At 48.6% G+C, this 25,719-nt stretch overlaps 1 protein-coding gene and 1 long non-coding RNA gene across 4 annotated transcripts in view; one reads left to right on the forward strand and one right to left on the reverse strand.

Annotated features, from left to right (window-relative positions):
* Positions 1 to 1,926: 1,926 nt before the first annotated feature.
* The window catches only part of DHRS7B (dehydrogenase/reductase 7B), a 30,011-nt gene continuing 6,218 nt past the window's right edge, over positions 1,927 to 25,719 (reverse strand). The window contains exons 1-7 of one of the 2 annotated variants that reach the window (XM_068207187.1): positions 12,577 to 12,689; positions 7,612 to 7,787; positions 6,005 to 6,120; positions 5,131 to 5,341; positions 4,427 to 4,519; positions 3,011 to 3,163; positions 1,927 to 2,672 (exon numbers count right to left, since the gene is read on the reverse strand). In XM_068207187.1, the coding sequence (XP_068063288.1) occupies positions 2,467 to 2,672; positions 3,011 to 3,163; positions 4,427 to 4,519; positions 5,131 to 5,341; positions 6,005 to 6,120; positions 7,612 to 7,787; positions 12,577 to 12,596 (975 nt within the window). In that variant the 5' untranslated portion in view covers positions 12,597 to 12,689 and the 3' untranslated portion in view covers positions 1,927 to 2,466. Of the gene's footprint in view, positions 2,673 to 3,010; positions 3,164 to 4,426; positions 4,520 to 5,130; positions 5,342 to 6,004; positions 6,121 to 7,611; positions 7,788 to 12,576; positions 12,690 to 25,719 lie in introns of those variants that run through there. The other variant, XM_068207188.1, reaches the window with a different exon arrangement.
* Positions 20,849 to 23,955, forward strand: LOC137483810 (uncharacterized). Of its 2 annotated transcripts, none has more exons than XR_011004656.1 (3): positions 20,849 to 21,169; positions 21,608 to 21,761; positions 22,999 to 23,955. It is a non-coding gene; the product is annotated as an uncharacterized lncRNA (long non-coding RNA). The 2 variants fall into 2 exon arrangements; XR_011004657.1 differs by having other exon boundaries at positions 21,608 to 21,699; positions 23,009 to 23,955.

Raw genomic sequence — 25,719 nt, forward strand, 5'->3', positions numbered from 1 at the left:
GTTCCCTAAATGCATGCCTGGCATCAGAGACTTCAGTTAAAAATTAGCAAGTTTCCTGGGGTGTCTTATTGCAGGAGGAAAGGTGAAAGGTCAGCTAAGCTGTCACAATGGGTAGGTCTGATTGAAAAACACAGCTGTTACTCCATTCTGAGGTGGAGAGGCAGAGGGGTTTGTTTTCCAAGGAATCTCAGTGATAATGTAGCTAAAATGCTTTTTAACATTCTGGTTGTCAGTCAGGGCTGTAACTGTGCAAGGTGGCCTGGGAGAATGAGAGGAGTCTTGAGGGGTATTTTAGTGGAGGGTGAAATGGTAAAACAACTTCCAAAAATTCTCATCCATGTGGAGTGGCGCTGTCCCCAGGGCCAGCAGCTCAGTGGAATCAACAGTGGCTGGGGACAAACCTCCCTTCAGAAGCCCCCACACTTTGCTGCCCCCCCTGCCCACGGTGGACGTGCTCTGCAGTGTGCAGCATTCCCCTCGTCACAGAGAGGGAATTTACCTCCAGAGGGAATGGGTGCACTCTCAGCAACCTCTGCCTTGGAGCTGAAGCTCCCACAGTAACTACAGGAGCTCCCCACATATAATTTTTCCCTCAGGCCTGATGTGTTTCGCCCTCAGTGCCCTGGATGGGAACACAGGAATGCAAAGCAGCCCCTTGGTCCTTCCTGGGTAGCCACGACCTGAAACACCAGAACATGGAGCAGCTGAACAAGCCTGGCAGGAGCACTGCATTTCACCAAGAACCTGAGGATCTGAGCACGGGAAACGCAAAAGGAAAAGCACAACTAACACCAACACTCCCCTTGTGGAGAGGCAGAGAAGGTAATGCCTTGCTTTCCTATCTTAACAGGAAAAAAGGTGTCTACACACCTGAAAGCTTCACCTTGTCAATCCAACCCCAGGCCTTTCTGTGACACAGCTGCAGCCACAGAGAAGGAGGCAGAGGATGGATGTCCTGACAGAGCAGCAGCATTGTCATCATTAAACACATCCTGGTTCTCAGAGATCATTTATAAATCTGTAGTGGTTAAGAAAAGGCTTTTGGAAGGAGAAGGTCCTGCTGAGCCTGCACCCCCATATCAGAGTTTGTGTGACTAATCCTCTGTGTGGATTCACACTGTGTAAGCTAACAGGTCCCATAAAGAGGGCTGGGATAAGGCATGTTGTTCTGCAGCTTCTACTGGTACAATAGCACCTTGCAGGGATGTAAGGAAAAACAAAACCCTCCTGTATTCCCTTCCTCTTATGTTATGTGCTGTGAGGAGCCGGAGTAGACCAAGGGATTAATTTCATGGCAGTGTAATTTATTTGTCATCAGATGTGCACTCCCAGGCAGGACAAGTGAGGCAGGACACATGGAAAATGCTGGCAAGTGCTTGGAGGTGGCAGGAGAGGTCTGAGCCTTGGTTCCTACTAGTAGAGTTTATTTCAATTTTAAAATAATTTCTCTCCTATATCTGTGTAGCAGTTCCTTTTTCCTAGTGGTGCTGGTAATCCCTCACATGAGGAGAAGGGGTGAGGAATGAAACATGGCACCCCTTCAGGCTGTCAGGCTCCCTGAGGAGATACCTGAACAGGCAGGTATCATTCCCCACTGGATGTGATCCTAATTAGCATCTGTGATTGCTTTAAAGCAGATGAGAACAAAGGGTCTGTCTGCTACACTCTGCACTTTACGCACATGGATTCTTCTCTAGTACCAGAGAGTGCCTGGCATCCAGAGGGTCACAGCTGCTCTGAGCTGCAGGTGGCCCAGGTGTGCTGCTGTCACCTGTGCAGAGTGTCCTGGCAGCAGCTGTGCTGTTCTACCTGTTCAGTGCTTCCCTGCATTCCTTGGGCTGGGATTCACAGAGCGCTGTCGCTGCAGAATTAACTGTCCCAGTACATCAGTAGGGCATGATGCAGACAGGTAAAAATACACCCAAATTGTACATCAGTTACTTCTTTAAAAGTGGCTCTAGATTGAGCTTAATTTATCAGATGACTTGGCACATTAGCAGGAAGAGGCTGTGAAGTTTCCCACTGCAAGCAGCGTGTCCTGGATCAGATTGGAAGGAGTGGGAATGAGACACTGATCACGAGAGCTCCCAGCTGAGGACTGTATTTCACAGGGGTGGGGACAGCCAAGGTCTGCTCATGTGAAGGCAGAACAGGTGGGTTTTATTTGTAGCAGGCCAGTAAAGCTGAGCATGCCTGCAGTGAGGTGAGGAGTCTCCCAGGCAGGGGCGTCCCCAGCTGCAGTGTTCCCCTGACCCCTCCCCTGCAGCCTCAGCTCTCCCCCATTGTCCAAGCACCCTTCCTTCTCCAGCTGAGGTTCCTCTTCCAGCAGTGTAGGGGAAACCAGTTCCCAGTCTCCATGCAATGGTAAACAGCTTTTTGAGAAAGGATTTTGCTGCAGGAGCACCTCCAGTGATGTCCCAGCCGACTGCAGGGGCTCAGCCTCTCCCTGCTCAGGGCAGCTGAGCTCTAGGAGCCCTTTGCTTTTCTCTCCTTTTTTGCTCTGGATGCCATTAAGGTGAAGAAGAGCCTGGGGCAGAGGTTCCTCAGGTAGACAGCCAGGCAGGGGGTCAGGCCAGCCACAAGAACTTCCTTCTTCTTCTGTCCCACTGCATTGAGAACCACCTGGGCCACCTCGGCCGCCGTCTGTCCCTCGGCCGTGGTCTTGTCCATAACTGCCAAGGGAAAGTGGAGTGAGCACCACCAGCAGCAGGTGAACCCCCACTGAGGTGCCTTTCCTAGGAATGCTCTAACTGCACATGGCTGCTTGCTCTGGTTTTCACTCCAGCTGTGTATGGGAGCACAGGCAGGTGTTCCTCATGGCTGGCCCTGAAGGCAATACTTGCTGTCTGGAAAGGCTAAACTTTGGGGCTTGCTGTTCCTACCCTGCATCCAGAGTTGGTTTTTGATCCTTCAGGGCTAACCTATGTCCACACCAGAGGCCATGTATTGCAAACACACCTTATAATAACTTGGAGATGCTTTAGAAATAGGGCAGCAAGTGGTATCTCACCTCCATAGCGAGATCCATCCGCTGTGACAGCGTTGAGGGACAGGTTTGTCTGGATGTACCCAGGGCTCACCACTGTCACTTCAATGTCATACTGCTCCACCTCTGCTCGCAGACAGTCAAAGAAGGCCTGGGTAGCGTGCTTAGAGGCAGCATCTGGAAAACAGGAAAAGGACTGTGCACCAAGGAGAAGGAGCAGGGCTGAAGGAATTTTCACTTTGTGAATGGGATTTTCACTGCCATGCAGCCACTTCTCAGCAAGAACCCAAGAGCTGTTCTCCATCCTCTAGGTTTGTTTTTTGTTTAGTGAATGGCAGCAACAGGTAGTGGGAGCCAGAAGCAATTTAAGAAGACAAAACATAAATTCAAGTTGAGAACTGGCTGGGATCCTGAACTCAGTATCACAGCCCTGCCAGAGCAGTGAACCCAAGCTGCCTCCCACTCCTGATGAAGGAGACCCAAAGCCTTTGGAAGGCAGAGCTGGCTGCCCTGCACGTGCTGAGCACTAGGGACTTGCAGAGCAGGTTCAGGGCTTGGCTGCACAAAGGGAACACCAGATCACACAGGCAGGCACAGCAGGGTAAGCACAGCCTAGGGCAGGATTTTCCCCCATGAAATGGCTGAGTGACTCCTTTTTTTTGGTCACTGCCTGTGACTGCCACCACCACGCCAGCAGCACAAGAGCCAGCACAGGCTGCACACCCTGCAAGGACCCAGGCAAGGGCTGAGCTCCTGCTGCCAGATCCACGTGGCTCTGGTCCCTGTGCAAGCACCCTGGGAGCTCCTCAGAACACACTTCCTGGAGCAACTGGACCCACATCACCTGCAAAACCCCATGGCTCAGACATTCCTGACCCACCCCATCACCACGCTACTTCTGGTGTTCACTGTCAGTGGTTTACAGATGCTTGTGTGTCAAATGCTCTCATCTTAGTTCATCCATCTTTTAAAAGGCTTTTTTTTTCAGTAATCCCACCAATATTTCTTGTCATAACTAATTTAGCATGAAGAGTTTGCTGGATCAAGATTGTTTAGGCTTTTGTTCTGGCATTGTTTGTACTATGGAACTTCATAATTTATTAAAACAAAAAAAATCCTGCTTTCTTAGAGGAGATAATGCAGACAAATTACAAGGACAAAATACCATAAAAATGATGAAATTATAGTGACTCTCAAGATAGGACTATCAAGCTATTTTCAAAACATATTCTCCATCCCTTAAAAACATTAGGACAGGGCTAAGATTTTGTATTTAAGAGTGCTGTCAGTGGTTTGTGACCCCATTGAGGGTGATGCACAGCTCTGCTTTCCCTACACACAGCCAACTCCATGGAGAGCTAAATGTGGAAGCAGGAGCCAAGTATTTATTCAGCCTGGTGCCCCAAATATGTCTTTCCCATCTTCTGTGGAGGTACTTACATGCAGATCTGAAAGGAATGCTTATTTTGCCTTGCACGCTGCTGATGGCCACAATGTGGCCTTGTCTCCTCTTGATCATGGAGGGGAGAAGTGCTAGCAAAGGACAGAAAAGACCCATTCAGACAACAGTCCTGCCACTGCTGCTGTCAAGAATCAAAGCTTTCAGAGCACTCAGAGATGCTGAAGGGAATTACAAGATCCCTCTTCAGTGCAGGGGTTGGGACAGTGCTTGGGATGCTTCTGACTGAAGCTGTGTCTGGCTGGGAAGTTCACCTGTGAGGAAGTTCACAAGGGCTGCTGTGGTGGCTCTGATCTCCCACACAGTGGGCAGCAGGATTTGCTTTTCCTGCCACCAGAACATCTTCCCATTTCCTGCAGCTGACACGCTCCAGGCTGAGCTTTCTGTGTGACCAAAGCGTCCCAGGAAAACTGCAGCTCCACTGGAACCCCCACCACGTTCTCCAGTGTTCTGTCAGTGCAGACAGGATAACTGGACCTCTTCCCAAGTCCCTGCCAGGCTGGAGAGGAGATGGAACCATCTCCAATGGGGTATTTCCCACCCAGTCATGCCCTCAGGCCTGTCCATAACTCCAAACCTCCCTTCAGCCTGTGCTGTACCAGGTACAGTGGCAAACACAAGTGAAGCTGTGCTCCGTTGTGCTGATCTGCAGAGGCATCAGCCAAATCCTGTGGACCACAGGTACCTTTGGTGAGGGCTACAGGTCCAAAGTAATTTGTTTCCATCACTTTCTTATCCACGTGCAGCCCTGTGTCCACGATTGTGCCTCGGAAGCTGATGCCAGCGTTGTTGATCAGGATGTCCACGTGACCCAAAGCCTTCAGGATCTCCTCAGCAGCATTTACCACAGCTTTGGTGTCCGAGAGGTCAAACACCACAGTGTGAGGTTCGTGTGTCTGTGAATAAACTAAAGTTAGCAAAATACAGTTCAGTGCTGGGTGTGCCAGCTCATGATGGGATCCCCCAGCTCTGGAAGCACAGGAGCAGGGCTATCCAAACCCTGTGCAACTACAGTGCAGCCGTTCCATGTGGCAGGAATTTATGGCAGAAGCAGGTTGTGCTCATCCTTCTCTGCTCCTGTGGCCTGTTCCCTATCCCTGAGCCTAGGAAAGGGACAAGGGAGACCTTCCTCAAGTACTAAAGTTTCCTGTTGTCTTATTAAAGGAAATGCATCTGAAAAAGGCAAAACGTAAGCCATGTGTTTTCTGCAGAGGCCAGCAGTACCTTTCTTAGTCATAGTCAGCAGGCATAGACATAAAAAATAAAAGCAGAAATAAAGTCACTTTTCCAGATTCAGTGTATGAGGCGCAGGTGTAAGGGGTCAGGGCTCTGCCCTCATGTGCTTTCACTTCCATTTCTAGCCAAGGTGGCTTCTTTTGTGGGGTTTTTACAAGGAATGACATGCCAGCTCAGTGTACTCCTACATCAGCATCCATCCCTAAGCACAGAGTTGGATTTTTCCTATTGTTCAAGAGAACAACCCATAGGCAGTTCTGTAACTTCTGTAAGAACCCAAGCAGCAATCCAGGCCCACGGGCCTGTCCTGGTCCCACACTCACGTTCTTGCGGTGATTCTTCACAGCACAGAGCTCCTGCACCAGCTCCTTCAGCTTCTCACTGTCTCTGCCACAGAGCACCAGCTTGGAGCCAGCTGCATGGAAAGCTTTGGCACATTCTGTGGAGAAGCAAGGAAGAGAGAAAAGTAGGCATGTGCATACCAGGCAAAGGACAGATCCACATCAGCCCTGGTGAGAGCTCACAGTGCTGTTTGCTGGCAGGGTCTGAGGTGGCTTTGTTGCTGCTGTGTGGTGACAGAGAGGTCACAGCCACGTCCCACTCTCCTGGGACATGACAGTGGTGAGGCAGCTGCTGTGCTCACAGATACTGTGCTGTTCACACATCCTCCCCCTCAGCTGGTCAAATTTGCCTGTGCCTCTTTATTTTTGACTTTACACCCCTCTTAAGAGGGACCACAGTTGCCATGTGTGTGTGGTCTAACACAGGTCTTAGGAGTTTCAATTTTAATGAACACCTCCAGAGGTTCTGGGAGCCTGGGATTTAATGCCTTCATCAAGGTGATTCTCTTCACTGGGAAAAGCCTGGAGAAGGGATGCCAGGCTATTGTCCTCCTGATTGCATGTTCCTGTCCCCTCTGGGAGCCAGAGGGACAAACTGCTTGTTTGCACAAGGGATGACAGTGGATGGCAATGAACACACACTAATTAGAGGTGGTCTGGAGTAGTAATAACTACGAGTAAGGGAAGCTGTAAAAGATCTTGCAAATGAGTTAGAAAGGGAGGAGACTTTACAGTGCAGTGGTGGAAGTCTCTACACCCCACAGCACAGACAGAGCTCCAGCTGGAAGGTCTCTCCTGGAATACTAATTTCCTCTCTTCTTGATGAGAAGTACAAGATCCTTTACCACTCCCACTCTTTGGTTGGGGCAGGCAGAAAGAACCAGTTCATCTCCTTTGGCCAGTTCCTGAACAACCCTGTCCTTAGGGACAAACTCACATGCAAAGGCAGCATCAATTAAAGCTCTATTTGTTCTATAAATGTACTCATCCTAATGAAAGGCCTTGACAGCAGACAGCACCTTGTCTTCTCTTCAAGCAACTTTTAAAGCAATTACAGAAAGCAGAATTAAAGAATGTAGCCACTGAAGCAAAACATAAGTTTCAGTTGGAAAAAAATACTCCCTGGTGTTAATAATGCCAAGAGCTTGACTTTAGAGTGCATGGATTTCTACTGTGAGAGGTACCTTAACTTGAGGGTGAGGGACAAGGAGAAGGAGTGGAAAGTTTGGTAGAGCAGCTGGAAGTACAAGAAGGCAGAACACCACATCTGGGAGGTTTTAAAGAAACAATTTGGCTTCCTGGCTTTTTCAGGATTTAGGGAAAAGACCTCTGACAGCACAAGAACAGCATCTCATTCCTTGCTTTGATGAGCTCCAGTTTAAACAAGGAGATTTAAATGTTCTCTACCAAATGCTGAGACTTCCTTGCACCCAAACCTGCACTGGCTGTGGTTATGACTCAGGTGGGAGCCGCGTCTCTCAAAACTCAATCAACAGAAACTTTCAGCTCATTCCTGCTTTATTCCAAGAGCTGCTCCTGCCACAGCCCCCTGCCTGTGCTGCCCTTGGTGCCCTGCTTTGGGTCCATACCTTTCCCCAGGCCAGAGGTGGCCCCTGTGATCACCACCACAGCCTCCTGCAGGTAGGCTCGCATCCGCATCCACTGCAGCAGCCGGAACAGCGCGAAGATCCCCAGGCTGCCAAAAAGCAGCGGGATGATGACAGTGCTTGTGAAATCCATGAGCTTTCCCTTCTGAACTGTCTTCCTAGAGCCACAGGATGAAAGGAAAGAGATCATTTCACCATGAAGAAAATGAGCAAAGGCCTGAAAACTACTTTGAAAATATTTTTCTTAACCCTGCCTTAAACCACCAAGGTACCTGTGTATCTTCAGCAGATTTTCTCAGCCCTTCATTTAGGTTTTGGAAAGTTCACATCAGTACCCAATTTTAAGCACTGAAATAGTAATGTGAACATCCCAGCAGGACACTTGGCATTGCATCCTGTCAGCTGTCACGTCACAAACTTGGGTTCAGGGACGTTGTTCCCATGTTTTGCCCTAAATTCACCTTCTTGTGATGACGTTCCTCAGGGCTGGGATATTTCTCCACATTCTTCTGATTGTATAAAACTGTTCAGATTTCTCTAGAACAGCCAGTACGAGTATCTACAAGCCCGAGATCAGTGACTGTGTATTATCCCAGATGGATATAAGCCAGTCTGTCTTTTGGAGGCTCCAGGTTTTCTCTCCAAGCCAGTAATTTGCTTAACACACTGAAATCTCATCCTGGAATTGGATTCTGATACCAAGGCATAGCCCTAATCTCCTTGCTAAGCCATTCCTTCAAGGAAGTAGTTTATGTGACAGCTTACTGAGGGCCAAAGAGCAAGTGGGACTTCTGTGAAAAGGCCACTGATTTTCCCTCTGTATACCCCTGAGCTTTTATCAAAGCTTGGTGTAAGAGTGAAGTTAATTACAGCCCCTTCCTCAAATCTTCTGGGTCACACATGAAATCAGAACCAAACTTCAGGGTGTTTTCCCTTCCCTTCTTTCTTGTGCAGGCAGAGTTTGAACTCTTGCAGTCTGAACTGCAAGACAAGCCTTTACTGGGAAGATACTGGGGAGTTCTGGGCACACGACTTGGGCTCCTTCAAACAAAAGGAGAGCATGAGAAGCAGAAAACAAGAGGTAACTACAATGCTGAGGCAGAATTCAGTGTCACTGAGCGGGTGGCAGAGGCTCTGCATGCCATGGAACAGAGCTAATGTGGAAAATGCCAGGCTCTTCCAGATATCCATCAGGGGCCTGGAGAGAATTCCTCAAACAGCTGCTCAGTGAACAGCTTGCTGAAATAGTAGTGAACTGGATAAAATAAGTATTTCTGGAGGTACGGCTGGAACACAATAAAATAACACATAAAGACAGCTCTAAATAAACTTGGCAAGGTCAAAAAACAAAGCCATCAAGTTAGAACACAACTCTTCTTGGGGTTCTTTGGAGCTTCCCATTGCCAAAGTGACTCGTGTGTGTCTCAAGTCCTTCCTGGTGTGATCCACTGTTGATAATGCTGGGAGACATCAGAACAGCAGCTCCCCTGGGCACAGGGAGTGTGCCCAGAGTGGGAAAGCACAAAAACAAAAGGAGCATTCAGCTCAGGCACTGCAAAGCATCTAACTCCTCCACGCTGTGCTGAGGGAGGGCACACAGGGTGGATTCTGCACTGGTTTGCAGCCAGGGACTGGGACAGTTCGTTTGACATAAGAGAATGGATCTTCCCTAAAATAATTCCTGGGAAAGAGATGTTTTGACACAAGGCCACTGGATTTTCAGGCTGGATGAGAAGGTTCTCCTGACTGGTTCATGCTCAGCAGCTGCCTTCTCTATGATTCCCCTTTTTTGTTCTCTCAGATGTCTCTTGAGATTCACAACACGAGGTGTGGGCAGGCACAGCAGGTGCTGTCCTGACACTGGGCATCCTGGAATCAAAAAAAACCCCTCAGCCCACGTTTAGGCCTGTCATTATTTCCAAAGTGGGAGCTGACAGGTGCAGTGGCACTTCCTTCACCAGGCACTGGGAAAATCTGGCCCTGCTGTGGAGTCAGGGAAATGCAGGTGAAAAGGTAACTGAGAAGAGGGGGCTTTCCTGACACCTCTCCTAACTACAGCACCCCGAGATCTGAAAAATATTTCTAATCTTTTATTGTATTTCTCTCCTTTTTCTCCATGCTCTACACAGGAACTGGGCAGATTGTGCAGGGCTGCAGCAAACCAAGAACCCAGGCAGGAGCAACACCCTGCTCTGGCAGCTTCCAGGCTGGAGCCTGAAGCAACAGGTAACAGCTCTGGGGTGGGGAAAAATGGGAGGGGGAAGAGAAGGGAGAGGAGCAAGAGAGAGAAGGGTTTGCCAATCAGAGATGTAAATCATTTTATATTTTTATATGTTATATATATATTTTTATATATTAAAAATATAAATATATATGTTTTTATATATTATATTATATTATATATTATATATTTTATATACTATATATAAAAATATATGTATAAATGTTTTTCTAGATAAAAATATTTTACATATATATTTTTCTGTAAATATAATGTAATATAATATAATGTAATATAATATAATATAATATAATATAATATAATATAATATATTATAATATAATGTAATATAATGTAATATAATATAATTAATATAATATTATTGATATATTTATATAATATATAAATATATAACAATATAATATATTTTTACATATATAAATATATAAAAATATATATTTACATATATATTAGATATAAAATATATGAAATACATCATAGAAATATTAATATCTTATACAATATATTATATAATACACATTGTATTATATAATAATATAGAAGTATTAATATATTATACAATATATTATATAATACATATTGTACTATATAATAATATAGAAGTATTAATATATTATACAATATATTATATAATACATATTGTATTATATAATAATATATCATATATATGTATTTTGGGGCATGCAGATGCAGTGCCTCCTTCCAAGGTGCTCAAATGGCCTCTTAAAAAAAAACCCCAAAACCAAGAAATTCTCAGTTCAGTCAGACTTGAGAGAGAGGACAACCCAGCTGAATAAATTCTTTGGGACAGAAGAACTTCTGTAGCACTTCAGAGCCACAGCAGCAAGTTCTGCTTTGATTTCATGACCTGCTTCCATCACAAAGCCAACTTCAGGTAACACTGAAGTAGCCACAGGCACCCCAGAGCAGAAAATGCTGTGTCACATTAAAAATGGGGGTGAGGGTGGGGGACACGTGGGGTCCACACCTAATTTGAGATGAACTGACTGTCTCAGGCCTCCTGCTCCCAGGTCTGAGAGCCCACTATCCCCTTTGTTCAGTAATTTGGGTTATTATTACACGCTGAAAAAAATCTCTGCTATTGACGGGTAATGTTTGTTACACCAGGGTTTCAGACTGGGAGAAGCCACTGCTCATTAACTGGTGCAAAGCAAGCCCTGAAATTCCCAAATCTCCATCCCAAGAGGCAGGATTGGAACATGCAGGTCACGGGAGAGCAGAAATAAGAACACTGATATTGGGAGCAAATACAGGTGATGGGAAACTTTCTGAAGGCTTCCCATGGAATAAATCACATTTATCCAATTAAAAATAAACCCAGGAGTTTCCCCTTAAAACAAATCTGGGTGTTCTCCTATAAAAGGAGCAGGACAATGGTTTCTGAAGGAACATGGATATTCATTAATAAGGTCAAGGGTGCACAGATGAGACCTGATCCTAAAGAACCAAAGCCCTGGAAGCTTCCCCAAACAAGGGGGGGGATAAAACTGATTGTGGAGCTCCAGGCTCCCAGAATCACATTGTCCTTTAGGTGACAAGGGGCACCAGCTGGGAGGCTGCAATCCCAAATCCAGCGGCTGGGGGGATCAAAGGAAGGGAAAAAAAACCTGGTTTTCCTAAGGAAAAAAAGCACAGCCCCTCCAGGCTTGAGTGAGGGCTTTAGTGTGAAGAAAGCACAAGGTCCTACCTGAGAAGGGGCTCACTTGCAGTGGCTCTGAGCTGGAGCTGCCTCGGTGCTGGAGCAGGACAGCCCCGAGTTAAATCTGGAAATGGCAGCGATCCAAGCAAGTGTCCAATGCCAGCTGAGCCCAGGGCTGCCTCTAAAAACAAACCTCGGGAACACAGGCTCTGACCTTTCCAGGGGAGGGGGAATTTAACCCCCAGACTGAGAGGATACAAGTGAACACCAACTCCTGAAAGCAGTAAAAACCGCTCAGCAGGAACGCAGCAACGGGACAGAGCTCCTCATTCCAAACGGGGAGCAGGAGAAGGAGAACAACCCAGCTGGAATTCCCAAAAGAAAGCTGCCAGCCAGGCATCAGCTGAAGGATCAGCCTCTGCTGGAGCTCAGCATCCTGCCGAAGTTCTTCAACCCCTGCTGCAGCAGCAGGGGGAAAATGTGTTTGCAGCACCCAAAAACCAGGCTGGGCTGGAGGAACTCCCTGCTCTTCCAGCTGGGCTAGGGGAAGGTGCTGCTGTGCAGGGCAGGGGTAGAATGAGATGGCATTTAAGGTCCTTTCAACACGAGCCAGCCCAGCATTCTGTGAAATCGTTTTCTCTTTATCTTCCTGCCACCTTTACTCGGGTGCGAGCTGTGATTCCACCCTCCCACGCGGGATTCCTCTGCTGGTGTTTGGGACAGAAACAAAGGCGGCCTGGTCAGAAAACCGAAACATTTGCTGTTCAGAAGAAAGCGTTTTGCAGACATTTTCCAAATCGAGAGCCACCCAAGGCTCCGTGAGAAAATGACGGCGGGCTGTGTGCCTGATTTATCTCTAATTAGGTATTTCATGTGGCTACCAGCGGTGAACTCTGTCCCGGAGAGCGCAGGGCGTCCCTGCGCGCACCAGCGCCGCGTTCCCCCAAGCTCTCCCGCATTTCCCCGCAGCCCCCGGCCCCTCCCGGCTGTCCCCTCCTGTCCCCTCCTGTCCCCTCCTGTCGCTCCGTGTCCCCTCTGTCCCCACCTGGCCGCCGCCGTCACCATGGCCACCGCCGGGAGTGGGCCCGGCACGTTTCCGCCCGGACTCCGTTCCCCGTGGCGCCAACCGGAAGTCGCTGCCGGAGTTCAGCTGCGCTCACCTGTCCTCCCGCCTGTGCCGCCCGGCCGGGGAGCAGCGATACCAACCAGGGGTTCCGCCCTCACGCGGTTCCCCCCCCCCCGGTGGCGTCGCCCTCAGGCCCGGAATCCCAAAATCCCGAAGGGATCAGGCTGGAAGGGGCTGTGGGGCGTGGGTCCGGCCTCCCTGCTCAGCAGGGCCGTCCCAGAGCACGGCACAGGATTGCATCCCGGCAGCGCCGGCATGTCCCCAGGCAGGGAGGGAGGGAGGCCGAGGCTGTGCTCGCTGCTCGCAGCTCGGGCACGGAGCAGGTTTGTGCTCGTGTCCAGGTGGGACCTCCCGGGCATCAGTTCCTGCCTGTGAAAAATGCGTGTTTTAGGATTGGCTTTTCGCAAATATTAAATTGAACGCTATATGTATTACGTTATATTGGTTAGAAGTGCTGTATGAACATTTTAACAGTATGGTAAATGTGAAAAATGCATATTTTATGATTGGCTTTTCGCAAATATTAAATTGAATACTATATGTATTACGTTATATTGATTAGAAATGCTGTATTAACATTTTAACAGTATGGTAAATGTAGTTTTGTAGTTAAAATAGAACCTATGTATGTGGGGTTTTTTTTTTTTTACTAGCTCAAGCAAGAGATGAGATAATGAAGAAACTCTTCACACAGAGATGACAATGATGGGGGCCCATAAAGAATTACTGCCTCCTTATCGGAAAAGACAAACATTCTTCCACCTTCTCTCCGTCTTTATGGAACCACCAAGATTAAGGGGAAGAAGTTGACAAAAACCAGAAATGTTCTTAATTTGCAAGGAATTTATGCATCATGTATGAGATGTATGAATATGCAACAGGCTGTTGCTTTTAAAGGTTATTCCTTTGTTCACAAGGCATGCTTATCGGGCTTAAGTGCCCAAGAGCATCCGGATGTCCGTAATTCTTTGCTTTTTATTGTCTTGTAATTGTCCTAACTCTAAATTTTCATTACTCTAATTGTATTACTATTTTTATAACCATTTTATTATTATTAAGCTTTTAAAATGTTAAAACCAAGTGATTGGCGTTTGTAACACTGCCCATTCCTCCTGTGCCACTGCTGGGCCCCGCGGAGCCGGTCCCGGTCCGTTCTGAGCCCTCCCTGCATGCCCTGAATTCCCAGCTGCAGTGCTCCAGGCTGATTCCACCGCCGAAATCCTGTCCTCTGTGATCCCCCCTCGTCACAAAACTGAAGATCAGAAACCATCACAGAAAACGCTCGGCTGGAGGGGTTACCAACTCCTGGCCCTGCACGGGACACCCCCAAAATCCACCCTGAGAGTGACATTGGCACAGGACACCCCCAAAATCCACCCTGAGAGTGGCATTGGCACAGGACACCCCCAAAATCCACCCTGAGAGTGACATTGGCACAGGACACCCCCAAAATCCACCCTGAGAGTGGCACAGGACACCCCCAAAATCCACCCTGAGAGTGGCACAGGACACCCCCAAAATCCATGCTGAGAGTGGCACAGGACACCCCCAAAATCCACCCTGAGAGTGGCATTGGCACAGGACACCCCCAAAATCCCCCCTGGCATTGGCACAGGACATCCCCAAAATCCACCCTGGCATTGGCACAGGACACCCCCAAAATCCACTCTGACATTGGCACAGGACAGCCCCAAAATCCACCCTGAGAGTGACATTGGCACAGGACACCCCCAAAATCCACCCTGAGAGTGGCATTGGCACAGGACACCCCCAAAATCCACCCTGAGAGTGGCATTGGCACAGGACACCCCCAAAATCCACCCTGAGAGTGGCATTGGCACAGGACACCCCCAAAATCCACGCTGAGAGTGGCATTGGCACAGGACATCCCCAAAATCCACCCTGAGAGTGGCATTGGCACAGGACACCCCCAAAATCCATGCTGAGAGTGGCATTGGCACAGGACATCCCCAAAATCCACCCTGGCATTGGCACAGGACACCCCCAAAATCCACCCTGAGAGTGGCACAGGACACCCCCAAAATCCACCCTGAGAGTGGCATTGGCACAGGACACCCCCAAAATCCACGCTGAGAGTGGCACAGGACACCCCCAAAATCCACCCTGAGAGTGGCATTGGCACAGGACACCCCCAAAATCCCACCTGAGAGTGGCACAGGACACCCCCAAAATCCACCCTGAGAGTGACATTGGCACAGGACACCCCCAAAATCCACCCTGAGAGTGGCACAGGACACCCCCAAAATCCACCCTGAGAGTGGCATTGGCACAGGACATCCCCAAAATCCACCCTGAGAGTGGCATTGGCACAGGACATCCCCAAAATCCACCCTGGCATTGGCACAGGACACCCCCAAAATCCACCCTGAGAGTGGCATTGGCACAGGACACCCCCAAAATCCACCCTGAGAGTGGCATTGGCACAGGACATCCCCAAAATCCACCCTGAGAGTGGCATTGGCACAGGACATCCCCAAAATCCACCCTGGCATTGGCACAGGACAGCCCCAAAATCCACCCTGAGAGTGGCACAGGACAACCCAAAATCCCCCCTGGCATTGGCACAGGACACCCGCAAAATCCACCCTGAGAGTGGCACAGGACACCCCCAAAATCCATGCTGAGAGTGGCATTGCACAGGACACCCCCAAAATCCACCCTGAGAGTGGCATTGCACAGGACACCCCCAAAATCCACCCTGAGAGTGACATTGGCACAGGACACCCCCAAAATCCACCCTGAGAGTGGCATTGCACAGGACACCCCCAAAATCCACCCTGAGAGTGACATTGGCACAGGACACCCCCAAAATCCACTCTGACATTGGCACAGGACACCCCCAAAATCCACCCTGAGAGTGGCATTGGCACAGGACACCCCCAAAATCCCACCTGAGAGTGGCACAGGACACCCCCAAAATCCACCCTGAGAGTGGCACAGGACACCCCCAAAATCCACCCTGAGAGTGATATTGGCACAGGACACCCCCAAAATCCACGCTGAGAGTGGCATTGCACAGGACACCCCCAAAATCCACCCTGAGAGTGGCATTGCACAGGACACCCCCAAAATCCACCCTGAGAGTGACATTGGCACAGGACACCCCCAAAATCCACTCTGACATTGGCACAGGACACCCCCAAAATCCACCCTGAGAGTGGCATTGGCACAGGACACCCCCAAAATCCCACCTGAGAGTGGCACAGGACACCCCCAAAATCCACCCTGAGAGTGGCACAGGACACCCCCAAAATCCACCCTGAGAGTGATATTGGCACAGGACACCCCCAAAATCCACGCTGAGAGTGGCATTGCACAGGACACCCCCAAAATCCACCCTGAGAGTGACATTGGCACAGGACACCCCCAAAATCCCCCCTGAGAGTGACATTGGCACAGGACACCCCCAAAATCCACCCTGAGAGTGGCACAGGACACCCCCAAAATCCACCCTGAGAGTGGCACAGGACACCCCCAAAATCCACCCTGAGAGTGGCATTGGCACAGGACACCCCCAAAATCCACCCTGAGAGTGACATTGGCACAGGACACCCCCAAAATCCACCCTGAGAGTGACATTGGCACAGGACACCCCCAAAATCCACCCTGAGAGTGGCATTGGCACAGGACACCCCCAAAATCCCCCCTGGCATTGGCACAGGACAGGACTGTGCAGGGCGTGACTCTGAGGAGCAGCAGTAAATTCCTGTAGGAGAAAAGAGCCCTTTCTGCAGAACCTCTTCCACGTCGGTGATGGGGAACAGCCCCATTCCTCTGATTTTCCAAGAGCTCTGTGCAGAAATGGGGCCTGCATGAGCCGCAGGCTGAGCAGCTCGAAATCCCTGGCACTGATAAGGGCCACGGGGCGTTGCCAGGCTGTGGCACAAGCCTGGCTCCAGTGATCCCAAAAGCCCGAAGCCCAAACGTGCCAAAACTCTTGCCCTGAGGAAGGAAAGGCACAGGGAGTTCCTCTTAGTGAAGGTTTTTGTGAGCAGAAGGGACATTTACAGAGGAGTCAGAGATACTGAAATGTTTCCAGGTTAATCCCAGATGTCTTTCCCTGTGGACAGCAGCGAGATAAAGGACAGCTTTTTGCAGCAGTTCTTTGAAAGATGCTAAAAAAATCATCCATTTTTTATGGTGACTTTTTTCTGCTCTTCTCTTCTAACAGGGAAAACACTGAAATTAATTCAAAGCTTCAGTGCTGGTTCATCATTAGTAAGGGATCAATATTTCAGGGAAAAGATGAGAAAATAATTCAAAATCTTCCTAAAAATGACTGTCTGAAAAGAAGGAGAGGATAATGCACTTTTCTGACTTCAGGGACAGTATGTAATGAAATGGAAGAATCAATAATTTTATTTACACAAATTAAATCGAAAAATAAAACCCAGAGGAAGTTAGTTTATGTCATGGCAGCCTTACTGGGAGCTGTGGTTGGTTCAGTCTCCTGAAAAGCAGAGCTGGAAAAAGCCATTTCAGTCCTTCTTTCCCACCCAAGCAGGGCAGCAAGAGCTGGAGCTTAATGCACAGGACAGCAGTGAGCTGAGAGCTCTGCCAAGCTGCTCTGGTCATTCTCCTGGCATCTCCCAGGTGTTAATTTTAACAGGACACTCTCTCCCCACACTGGCAGCTGCTGGCAGAGCTGATTGAAATCAAGTGCCCAGAAAGGCACACAGCAAAGGGTCAGACTGGAGCTACAGCTGGAGAGGGAAAGTCAGTGAAGTAAAGCTTGACTTTGTTGCTTTGACTGGGATTCCAATTCCTTAGGTTAATCTAATGTAATTAGCAAGAATCCCCTCTGATTTAAACCTGCTCATTGACACATCATGCACTGGGATTAGATGATTTACTGATGTCAACATGTCTTTGTTCTCAGAACCATTAGTGAAGGCTCTCCCCCAAATCTAGGACTGGTTTGCAGACTGTGCAAGCCCCAGCTGGTAAGTGTTGGCATAATCTAAAGCTATGCTTGTTGTTTTTATTTGCACTCAAATCTCTTTCTCATTTTGTCAGGCCACAGCTGCAGATGGCTGGAGTCCTTTGAGCATGTTAAGGCTTCCTTGACAAACATCCTGCTGTTCTGTGGCTGCCCTCTTGCAGTGCAGGAGCTCTTTCTTGAGCGGGAGAGAAGAAAAAATCTCCAAACTCAAGGATTTGATTTTGCACTTGTGTTTGGTGACATCTGCTTTACTGCAATCACTCAGTGCAGATCTGCAGCCTTTTAACCCTAATCTCCAGGGCAGCAATTTGTGCCCTAGTTGGGCTCTTATTTATCACTTTTCCAAGGACTGTAAGATGTAGCTTCTTTCTGTAAGAAAAGCTTTGGTTGCTTACCCTAAGAGCAAAGATCTGGGCAGAAATCCCCACAGGGTAACAAAACCCTTCCCCAGGGAAAACATCCTTGAACTAGTTTGTTCTGAGAGCTTTCAGTTTCACAGTGCCTGTGGCTGGAAGATGTAAATGTTCAAAGGGCCGTGGCAGGATTAAAGATTTTCTTGTCTCAGCCTCTCATACAAGGGTGCAGACTCTCGTCCTCCCCTCCCTGCTCCCATAATTGGACTCGGTGAAAACATTCTAGGGTGGTAGGGAAAAAAAAAAAAAAAAAAAACAGACCTAGGATGGAGAACAGAAAAATAAGGGCATCTCAGGGCTTCTCCAGTTCTTTGCCCCTGCAGCTGTTTGCAGATCTGTCTGTGTCCCTTCCAGACAGTGACCCAAGAAGATGGTCTTAACTTTTGCCTCAGTTATAGTTCTGGTTTGGAACTGGGCTCTGACTCAAGGACATCAAACCCCTTTCAGAGAACTCTTTCTGGGCACTTGGTCACTTTTTCTCTCAGCTCTTGTCTCTGGGAGAATTTTGCTGCAGGTTCAGTTCATTGCAGTTCAGTTTTTTTCCACCACCTGAGTATTATTTTTCTTTTCCAGCTATTTTCTATAAGGTTTGTTTATAATTAGTCTCCTCCAGAGCCTGCACTGCAGCATTTCTAAGCTCAGTGTGAGAACAGTGTAGACTTAGTGAAACTGCATTTCTGATGTGTGATCGTGCTGCAAATCCCCAATCCTTGCGGATAACCCAAGAGCTGGGGAAGAGGGAGAGGCAGCAATATCCTCTCCTCCCGCAGCTAAAGATCCCCACCATCACTTTAATGGAGCTGAATGCCTCCAGGGGAGAGAGTGATCTTTTGTCACACACAGAAATGGCAAAGCTGAGGTACCCTCTCCATAAACAGATGCTAATTGTGGTTGTTTTAATTGATGAGAGGACAGCTCAGGCCAACTGTACTGAAGTATTTCCTACCTGCAGCTTCACTGCTCTCAGGATATCCAAGCCTGTCCTTCCCTACTGCCTTTACTTCTTGGTTTGGAGGGGGAAAAGCAGGTACGGGCTGAGGGCTGGGTCCCCAAGAGCTGTAAAGGCGCAGGCACATCTGCAGAGGAGTGGAGAGCGCACCCCCCTCTGGGTTTTGGTGGGTCAGGAAGGAGTTAAATGACAACAGAGGGAGAGGCTGTGCTATTGTTCAGGCATCCCTGGGTCCAGGGTGGCTGATCTCTATTCCCGGATCTGCCTCCGGCTTCCTGCACGACCTTGGACCGCTCACTTACCTTTTCTTTTCCTTAGCTCCCAGCCTACAACGTGGAAATCCTTCTCTTCCTGTGGTGCCTCGTTCCCCGCGGGTTTCAGGGGGCTGAGGTTCTCCGCTGGGAGATGAGGGGAGCAGAGGAACGCGTTTCCACTCAGATTTAAGGAGAGGGCAGCAATTTCTGGGGCATGAGCCTGTTCGTTCAGGAACAGCCCAGCACGGGCTGTGCATATTTGGGTGATATTTGGGGGTTTTTAGCAGCAAACTTGTGGTGAAAGACAAATGTTGGTGCAGCTGCCCAGAGCGCTGCCAGCTGCAAGGAGCCTGTTCTTCACTAGATGGTGCTTTGATCAAAGATTTGGATAACCGCAGTTCTTTCTGCACAGAATTTCCTAATTTTTCTTCCCCAGTCTCCATTCCTGCCCCTTTTTCTGTGCTTTAACACCACGGGGGACACTTAATGATGCTGGATATCGAACAAGGCTAATCTGCGGTACTGCAGGCTCCAAGCACCCACCAGCCCGCCGGGCTCCCGGGCTTTGGGGTTTGAAGTGTGGATCAGTGCTGCTGGGCTGTGGCAGAGAATTGAATTCTTTCCGTGTTTTCTATTCCCATAAGGAAAAGGCTTCAAAGAGCAGGTCCCCTCCCCCTCTCTGCTGGTGAAGGGCATTTAGGGAAGCTGGGAAAGAAATCCAGCCCTGACAGATGCATTTATTTAACAAACCACTGCCTTTCCCTACCTTAGCAGAAGACTGGATGTTTTTGTTTTTTTTTTTTTTTTTTTAAAGGGGATTGCTGCTTTTATATCCATCTTTGTATTCAGGAGATGGTTACCTAGCCAAGGTCATTGCTGGATCGAGCAGCGAGCCATCGTCCTCTTCTTGAACGACCACTGCTTTCAGTGGGGCTTCCCAAAGGAAAAAAAAAAAGAGGAATTAGGCTTGGATCTGGCCAGCACAAGCTCCCAAGCTGCCGAGAAAGCCACAGGAACAGCGTCCCCTTTTCAGCGGCAGCAGAGGAGATGAATGAAGCTGTAATCAAACATTTCCTGTGCAGACATGCACGGGGCTGGGCTGGGCTGTGACAGCCTGTTCCCGGCACTCCAATCCGGCACACACAGGGACAGCCAGGGGCTGGGCCCCCGCCACGTCTCCCTGAAGCTGTCGCCTCCCTGGGGCTGGTCCCTGCAGCCCGGTGTCCCCAGTGCCTCGGTGCCAGGCTGCTGTGGCAGTGCCCGCGGGCATCCCGGCGCTGCCGGCGGCTTCCACGGCGCACGGCTGCCTCCCCGCGCGGTTTGGCGACCATCAGTGAATGCGCTGGGGCTGGGGGCTGCTCTGACCCCACAGCCACGCTCCGAGGCACAGCCCGACATCTCGCTCCTGTCCCCGGCGCCCCACGGCCGCTGCTGCCAACGCCAGGTCGCGGGTTCGATCCCCGCATGGGCCATTCACCTCTGAGTCGGGCTCGGTGATCCTTGTGGAGTATCCTGGGATTGTGTGTCTGCACGTGTGTGCAGGCGAGGCCCGCAGCATCCCGCTCCTCACATGCAGGAAGCTGTGCTCACGGCAGCGATGTCCCCACAGCAGGGACACGGCGATGCCGGACTGCAGCGTGACACACAACTCCTCTCGGGACCAGGAGCTGACACGGATTTCTGTGTCATTCCCCTGTTAGCGTCCCACTGCACATACATGTGTTCATCATTATTAAGATATTGATGCCGACTAAACCCTGACCCTGCGTCACACAGAAATTCGCCCAGGACCGCGGGGTTCGGACTCGTATGGCGAGTGAGAAGGGGGGACACGGCATTTCCTCACATCTATTCCATCAGGAGAGCAAAGCCCTCTCCCAGCCCCTCCTGCCTGACAGGGAAGGGGTTTGGTGACCCAGGAATTGCATCACTGGTGCATGCAGATTTGTTTTGTTTTGTTTTGTTTTCCCCCTGAAATGTGCTTATTTTATTGTTTTCCTCTGATGGAATCTGCCAGCGTGTCCCAAATTACGTGGTTCTGAGATTTAAAAGCAACATACCTGTGTGGGGGAGAGAATGAGTGGTTTTCACTGTGCAAGCTGGCTCTTCCTTCCCTCCTCCCTTCTCCCCACATCCCCATGTGCTATGGAGCCAGCTGCTCCCGGAATAGTTTGGGAATGAAATGTCACCATTTGAAACTGGTGAGTCACACTTTTGGGAGGAGGGGAGGAGAGAATCTGAAATCTTGCCGTGTGGCAGAGCGTCTCCTGGTGAGTAGAGAGAGATTTTTAAAACCACAGACTCCCTGATGATGGAGTTGAGGGGCTTTGAAGGGAGGCTGCTGGGTGTGTCCACGCTGCTTTTTTTGCAGGAGGATCTCAAAATCTGCTGCAGACTTGAATTTTCTTCCCCAACATGCCCACTGCAGCTGGATGCTGGTGCCTCCTCCAGCAGCACTGGGTTGTATCCGTCTGACAACACACCTACAGTGACTCTCTTAATTAAGTCTCCCGCACTGCTGCGAGGTGTGTAATTACAGTGAGACCTGACTTAAGCATCCACTCGAGGGACTAACAAAAAGAATTCTTTACCAGAGCAGGGAGGAACAGAACTTTACTGAATACATTTTTAAAAATATATTTTAGGGAAAGTTTATTAAACAAGGGAGGGTAATTATCTGGGTTTTTCTTTCTCCCAAAATAAGGATGATGCCTTTAATACAGTGAGCATTAACACAATCAGCTTTTCTTTTCCTACCAAAAGCATACTTGAGAAATTCTGTCTTTTAACAGTGATTAGTATAAAAAAGTGTCAATTAGTGCAAATGGTGGCAATGATCTTGCAAAATGAATTACTGTTTAGCAGAAGCTCAGCAGTTTTCCCTCTCTGCCCAAGCCCAGTGACAGATTTTTTTTTAGTAAAAGGGCAGCATTCAGGATTGCAGTTTTAGGGTGCTGTAACCAGCCATTTTCAGCACCCCACCTGGCAGCCTGGCCTCGCAGGTATCAAGAACGGCGTGTCTGGAGGTAGCTGTAACGCTAATGGTGCCTCCCAAGGAGCTGTAGCAGTTCCAGGAGGATGAATTTTGGCTGTTGCTGCCCCAGCTCGCTGTCAGAGGTCCCAGTCCTGCCCCCGAGGTGGCAGCTGGGCTGTGCATCCCCACACACAGCCCAGGGCATTAATCCAACCCAGCAAATATTTCAGGTTCTGTTGCTATTCCGAGCACTGCGGTGACACGGAGAGGAGAAGATGTGCCACCCATCCTGCAGCCCAAATGATCTCCAGCTGAAGGACAGGGAGAGGCTGGAAATAGGAATATCAGAAATAGCCCCCAGAGGGGCTGTCAACCCTCAGGTCCCACCTTCAGTGGCATTCTGAGTTCATGCTGTGAGTAAAACTCCCAAATTGCTCACCAAGCTTGCAGCGAACTTGGTGGGGATTTTGCAAGCATACGGCCCTGGAGGGTTTGATGCCATCTCTGCTTTATTTGGAAGACTGAGCTCAGAGCAAGATTTTATGAAGTGTGCATTTCTATCTCAAATTCTAGATAGCTTTAGCTACACACCCACATCCTCCATTGTCATTGGATTTGACAGAAAACCCTGGCTGCAGAGCCTCCGATTTTCTTTAATACAAAATAAAACAACCTCAGAGACAGCCTTGAAAAGTCAAATCCAGGTGCTATTCCACATACATTTTCTCGGCAGAAAAGCCTGTTTATTCTCTTAAGTGTATCACTGTTGCCCTTTTTTCTTAACTCAGACTGTCACAGTGATTTTGCACTGCAGAGCTCCACAGAGTCCAACCAGCAACGCTGCAGGAGCTGAAAGTTGCAGCAGAAACGCAGGAGTGAGCCAAGGAGCCAGGTCAGAAAAGGGAACCCCTCTGGGTACCTGCTGCACCCTCAGGTGTGAACTTGGAGCTATTCCAGTAATTCCTAAGAGATGGGAATGTCAGTGGATCATCGATTCTGAGGCATAATGACAGCATTTTGGTGCTTGATATTGTCTTACCTCCGTTTGTTCTAGCATAGGTGTCTGCCTGCTAGGTTTAGCTCCCCAGATTCCTGATGTGGATTCCCTTTAGCCTGCAGCTTCCTGCAGATAATTCCCATGATAATGCTGGGAATGATCAGTGTAAATACTCCCTATGGAAAAGCAGCTTGTCTCTCAGAATGAGGTTATTGTCCTTTCAAATAGAGTAACAAAAGACAAATTTACTGAGTATACAACTCACTGAAGTACTGCGCCTTTCAGAAATACCCGATGATTTCTTTAAAACTTGATGGATTTTTGCCCAAATCAAAGGATTTTGTCTCATCAGCTACAGTGGGGTTTCCCAGAAGGCCTGAGACAACACATCCTCAGCCTCTTGGACCTTGGCTAAACTGATACATAATGTGTGGAAGTCTTCTCAACAGGAACAAGCAACACTGGAAGGCCAAGATTACCACTGATCTGTTTGGGAAAAAAAAAAAAAAAGAAAAAGACAACTGAAATGACGTTGGACATTCATTAGCAAAGCATTGTCAGAACACAATGGAAGAACAGACAAAAGCCAGTCCAGATTCTGTGGTATTTCCTAAAGGGCTCCCTCTGGCACACAGCTATTCCCTGCCAATCCTTCTGTATTGTTTTTGATAATGAATAGAAGCTGAACAGATGATTGTTGTATTGTCCACTAAGTGATTCATTTACATTAAATAGTGCTCCAAAAGTAGGCTTTGGGTGGACTTTTTTAGTCACTTCAGTTATTTATTTATACAGTTTAATTACTGTCTTTTAACTCTCCACTGTAATAATTATTTCCTGATTGCTTCAGCTAAATTACTCCTCTGAAGTCAATGGTCCAACAAGCTCTGACATGAGAAGCAGCATCCATGCATTTTCAAAGGAGCTTAATTTTGAATGGCCACCTCCAGGGAAGTGCTCCTGTTTTGGGAAGGTGCTGAGATTCTTGAGCACTTGCAGGTCCCTGGTGTCCCTGGTGCCTGGTACTGAATGAAGCAGAAACTTTGCTGGATAAACCATCTCAGTTCCATGAATTTCCATGTTAACCTCTCAACTCCTGCTGTATCTTCACCAAGGTTCTTGATTAACCCAGGGCTTCCATTGCAATTTCAGACTTGTCTTACAGAGGTCAAAAGTTTTGGTTTGGTTTGGTTTGCAAATGTGACAGATATCATGTGCTTGAGGGCATACTGTTGGAGAAGAACTTCAGTGTGAGAAGATGTTTAGCCCCAAATCCACATCCAGGACTGCATGACCACTAATTTGGATGTACTGAAGGCTCTTTGATGGATGAAGAATTTGAGGAAATCAACACTCCAGGCCTTTTCATCTCCTGTTCTCTGAGAAGCTCCATGACTTTGTTGAGTGGCTGCAGTTACATCTCAAATTCCCTGATTTTGCAATTATTCTCTCTTCCCTATTCCAAGAACAAGGCAGGGAATCAGCAATGCAGAGAGAGGAAGGGAACAGTCCCAACAGTGTTGAGTTGTCCGTGTAATGTGGCCCCAGTTTAAACCTCCCTAGGCAGAGCAGGGCAGCCTTTGCAGGCTGACATTTCCTCAGTCCCCTCTCCTTCCATTTCGGAAAAACAAACTTGCCAGCCCCGTGCCAAGATCCCAAAGAACAAAAGTTTGCTTTGAAGAGTTTAGATGCCTGTACCTGCCAAAATGAGGCAAGATTGACTTTTTGCAACTAGTTTCCTACCAACTCCCCAGCCAAATGAACACAGAGGACAAGAACATTCCAGTTCCACTGTAGCCTTCCAGTTCCTTGCCATTCCCTACTGCTCTGGCTACAGAAACTGGGCAGAAGCTGCTGTGTGACTACCTTAGCTTTAGGTTTCTATTTGTGTCACATTTTTGTTACCCAGCTTCAGAAACTGCCTTTACCTGGCCTGTGATTAAAGCAAACTACCCTCCCTCAGGATCTGCCTGAGCTTCAGCCTTCATTTGAGTTATGTGGCATCATCATCAACCCAGATGAGACTCAGCAGACACAGCAATAAAACCATCCTTCCCTCTGCATAAACCCACAAAGCACTGCCAGGGTTTCCCCTGCTGGCTTCCACTTTAACCCTGCAGCGTTGCTCTCCCCATGTTCCTGCTCTCCCAGGGGCCCGATCGCTCTGTGCTCAGTGGCAGCCACGGAATCAAACACTGCATTAGCAGCGCCATAATGGCTGTGCTCAGTGGAACCCAGCTCCCCTCATTAATCCAGAAAATGAGAGTTGTTTTCGTACATTTGAGAAGCTAATTATTTAAGTGCTGGGAATTAAGGCTCATCAGATGCTGGTGACTGAGTTTGGCTTTGCATCCCAGGGGATGGAAGGAGACCAAGGGAAGCTGGTTTTGCACAGGTGAGCAGTACAGCAACTCACCAGCTGGGAACAGATCCCTGTCTACCTGACGCATAAAAGCCCCTTTCTTTGTACATCTCTCTTCTTCCAGACATCATCCATTGACTCAGAGAAGTT

Source organism: Anomalospiza imberbis, chromosome 16, assembly GCF_031753505.1.
Source record: "Anomalospiza imberbis isolate Cuckoo-Finch-1a 21T00152 chromosome 16, ASM3175350v1, whole genome shotgun sequence".
Classification (NCBI taxonomy): Eukaryota; Metazoa; Chordata; class Aves; order Passeriformes; family Viduidae; genus Anomalospiza; species Anomalospiza imberbis.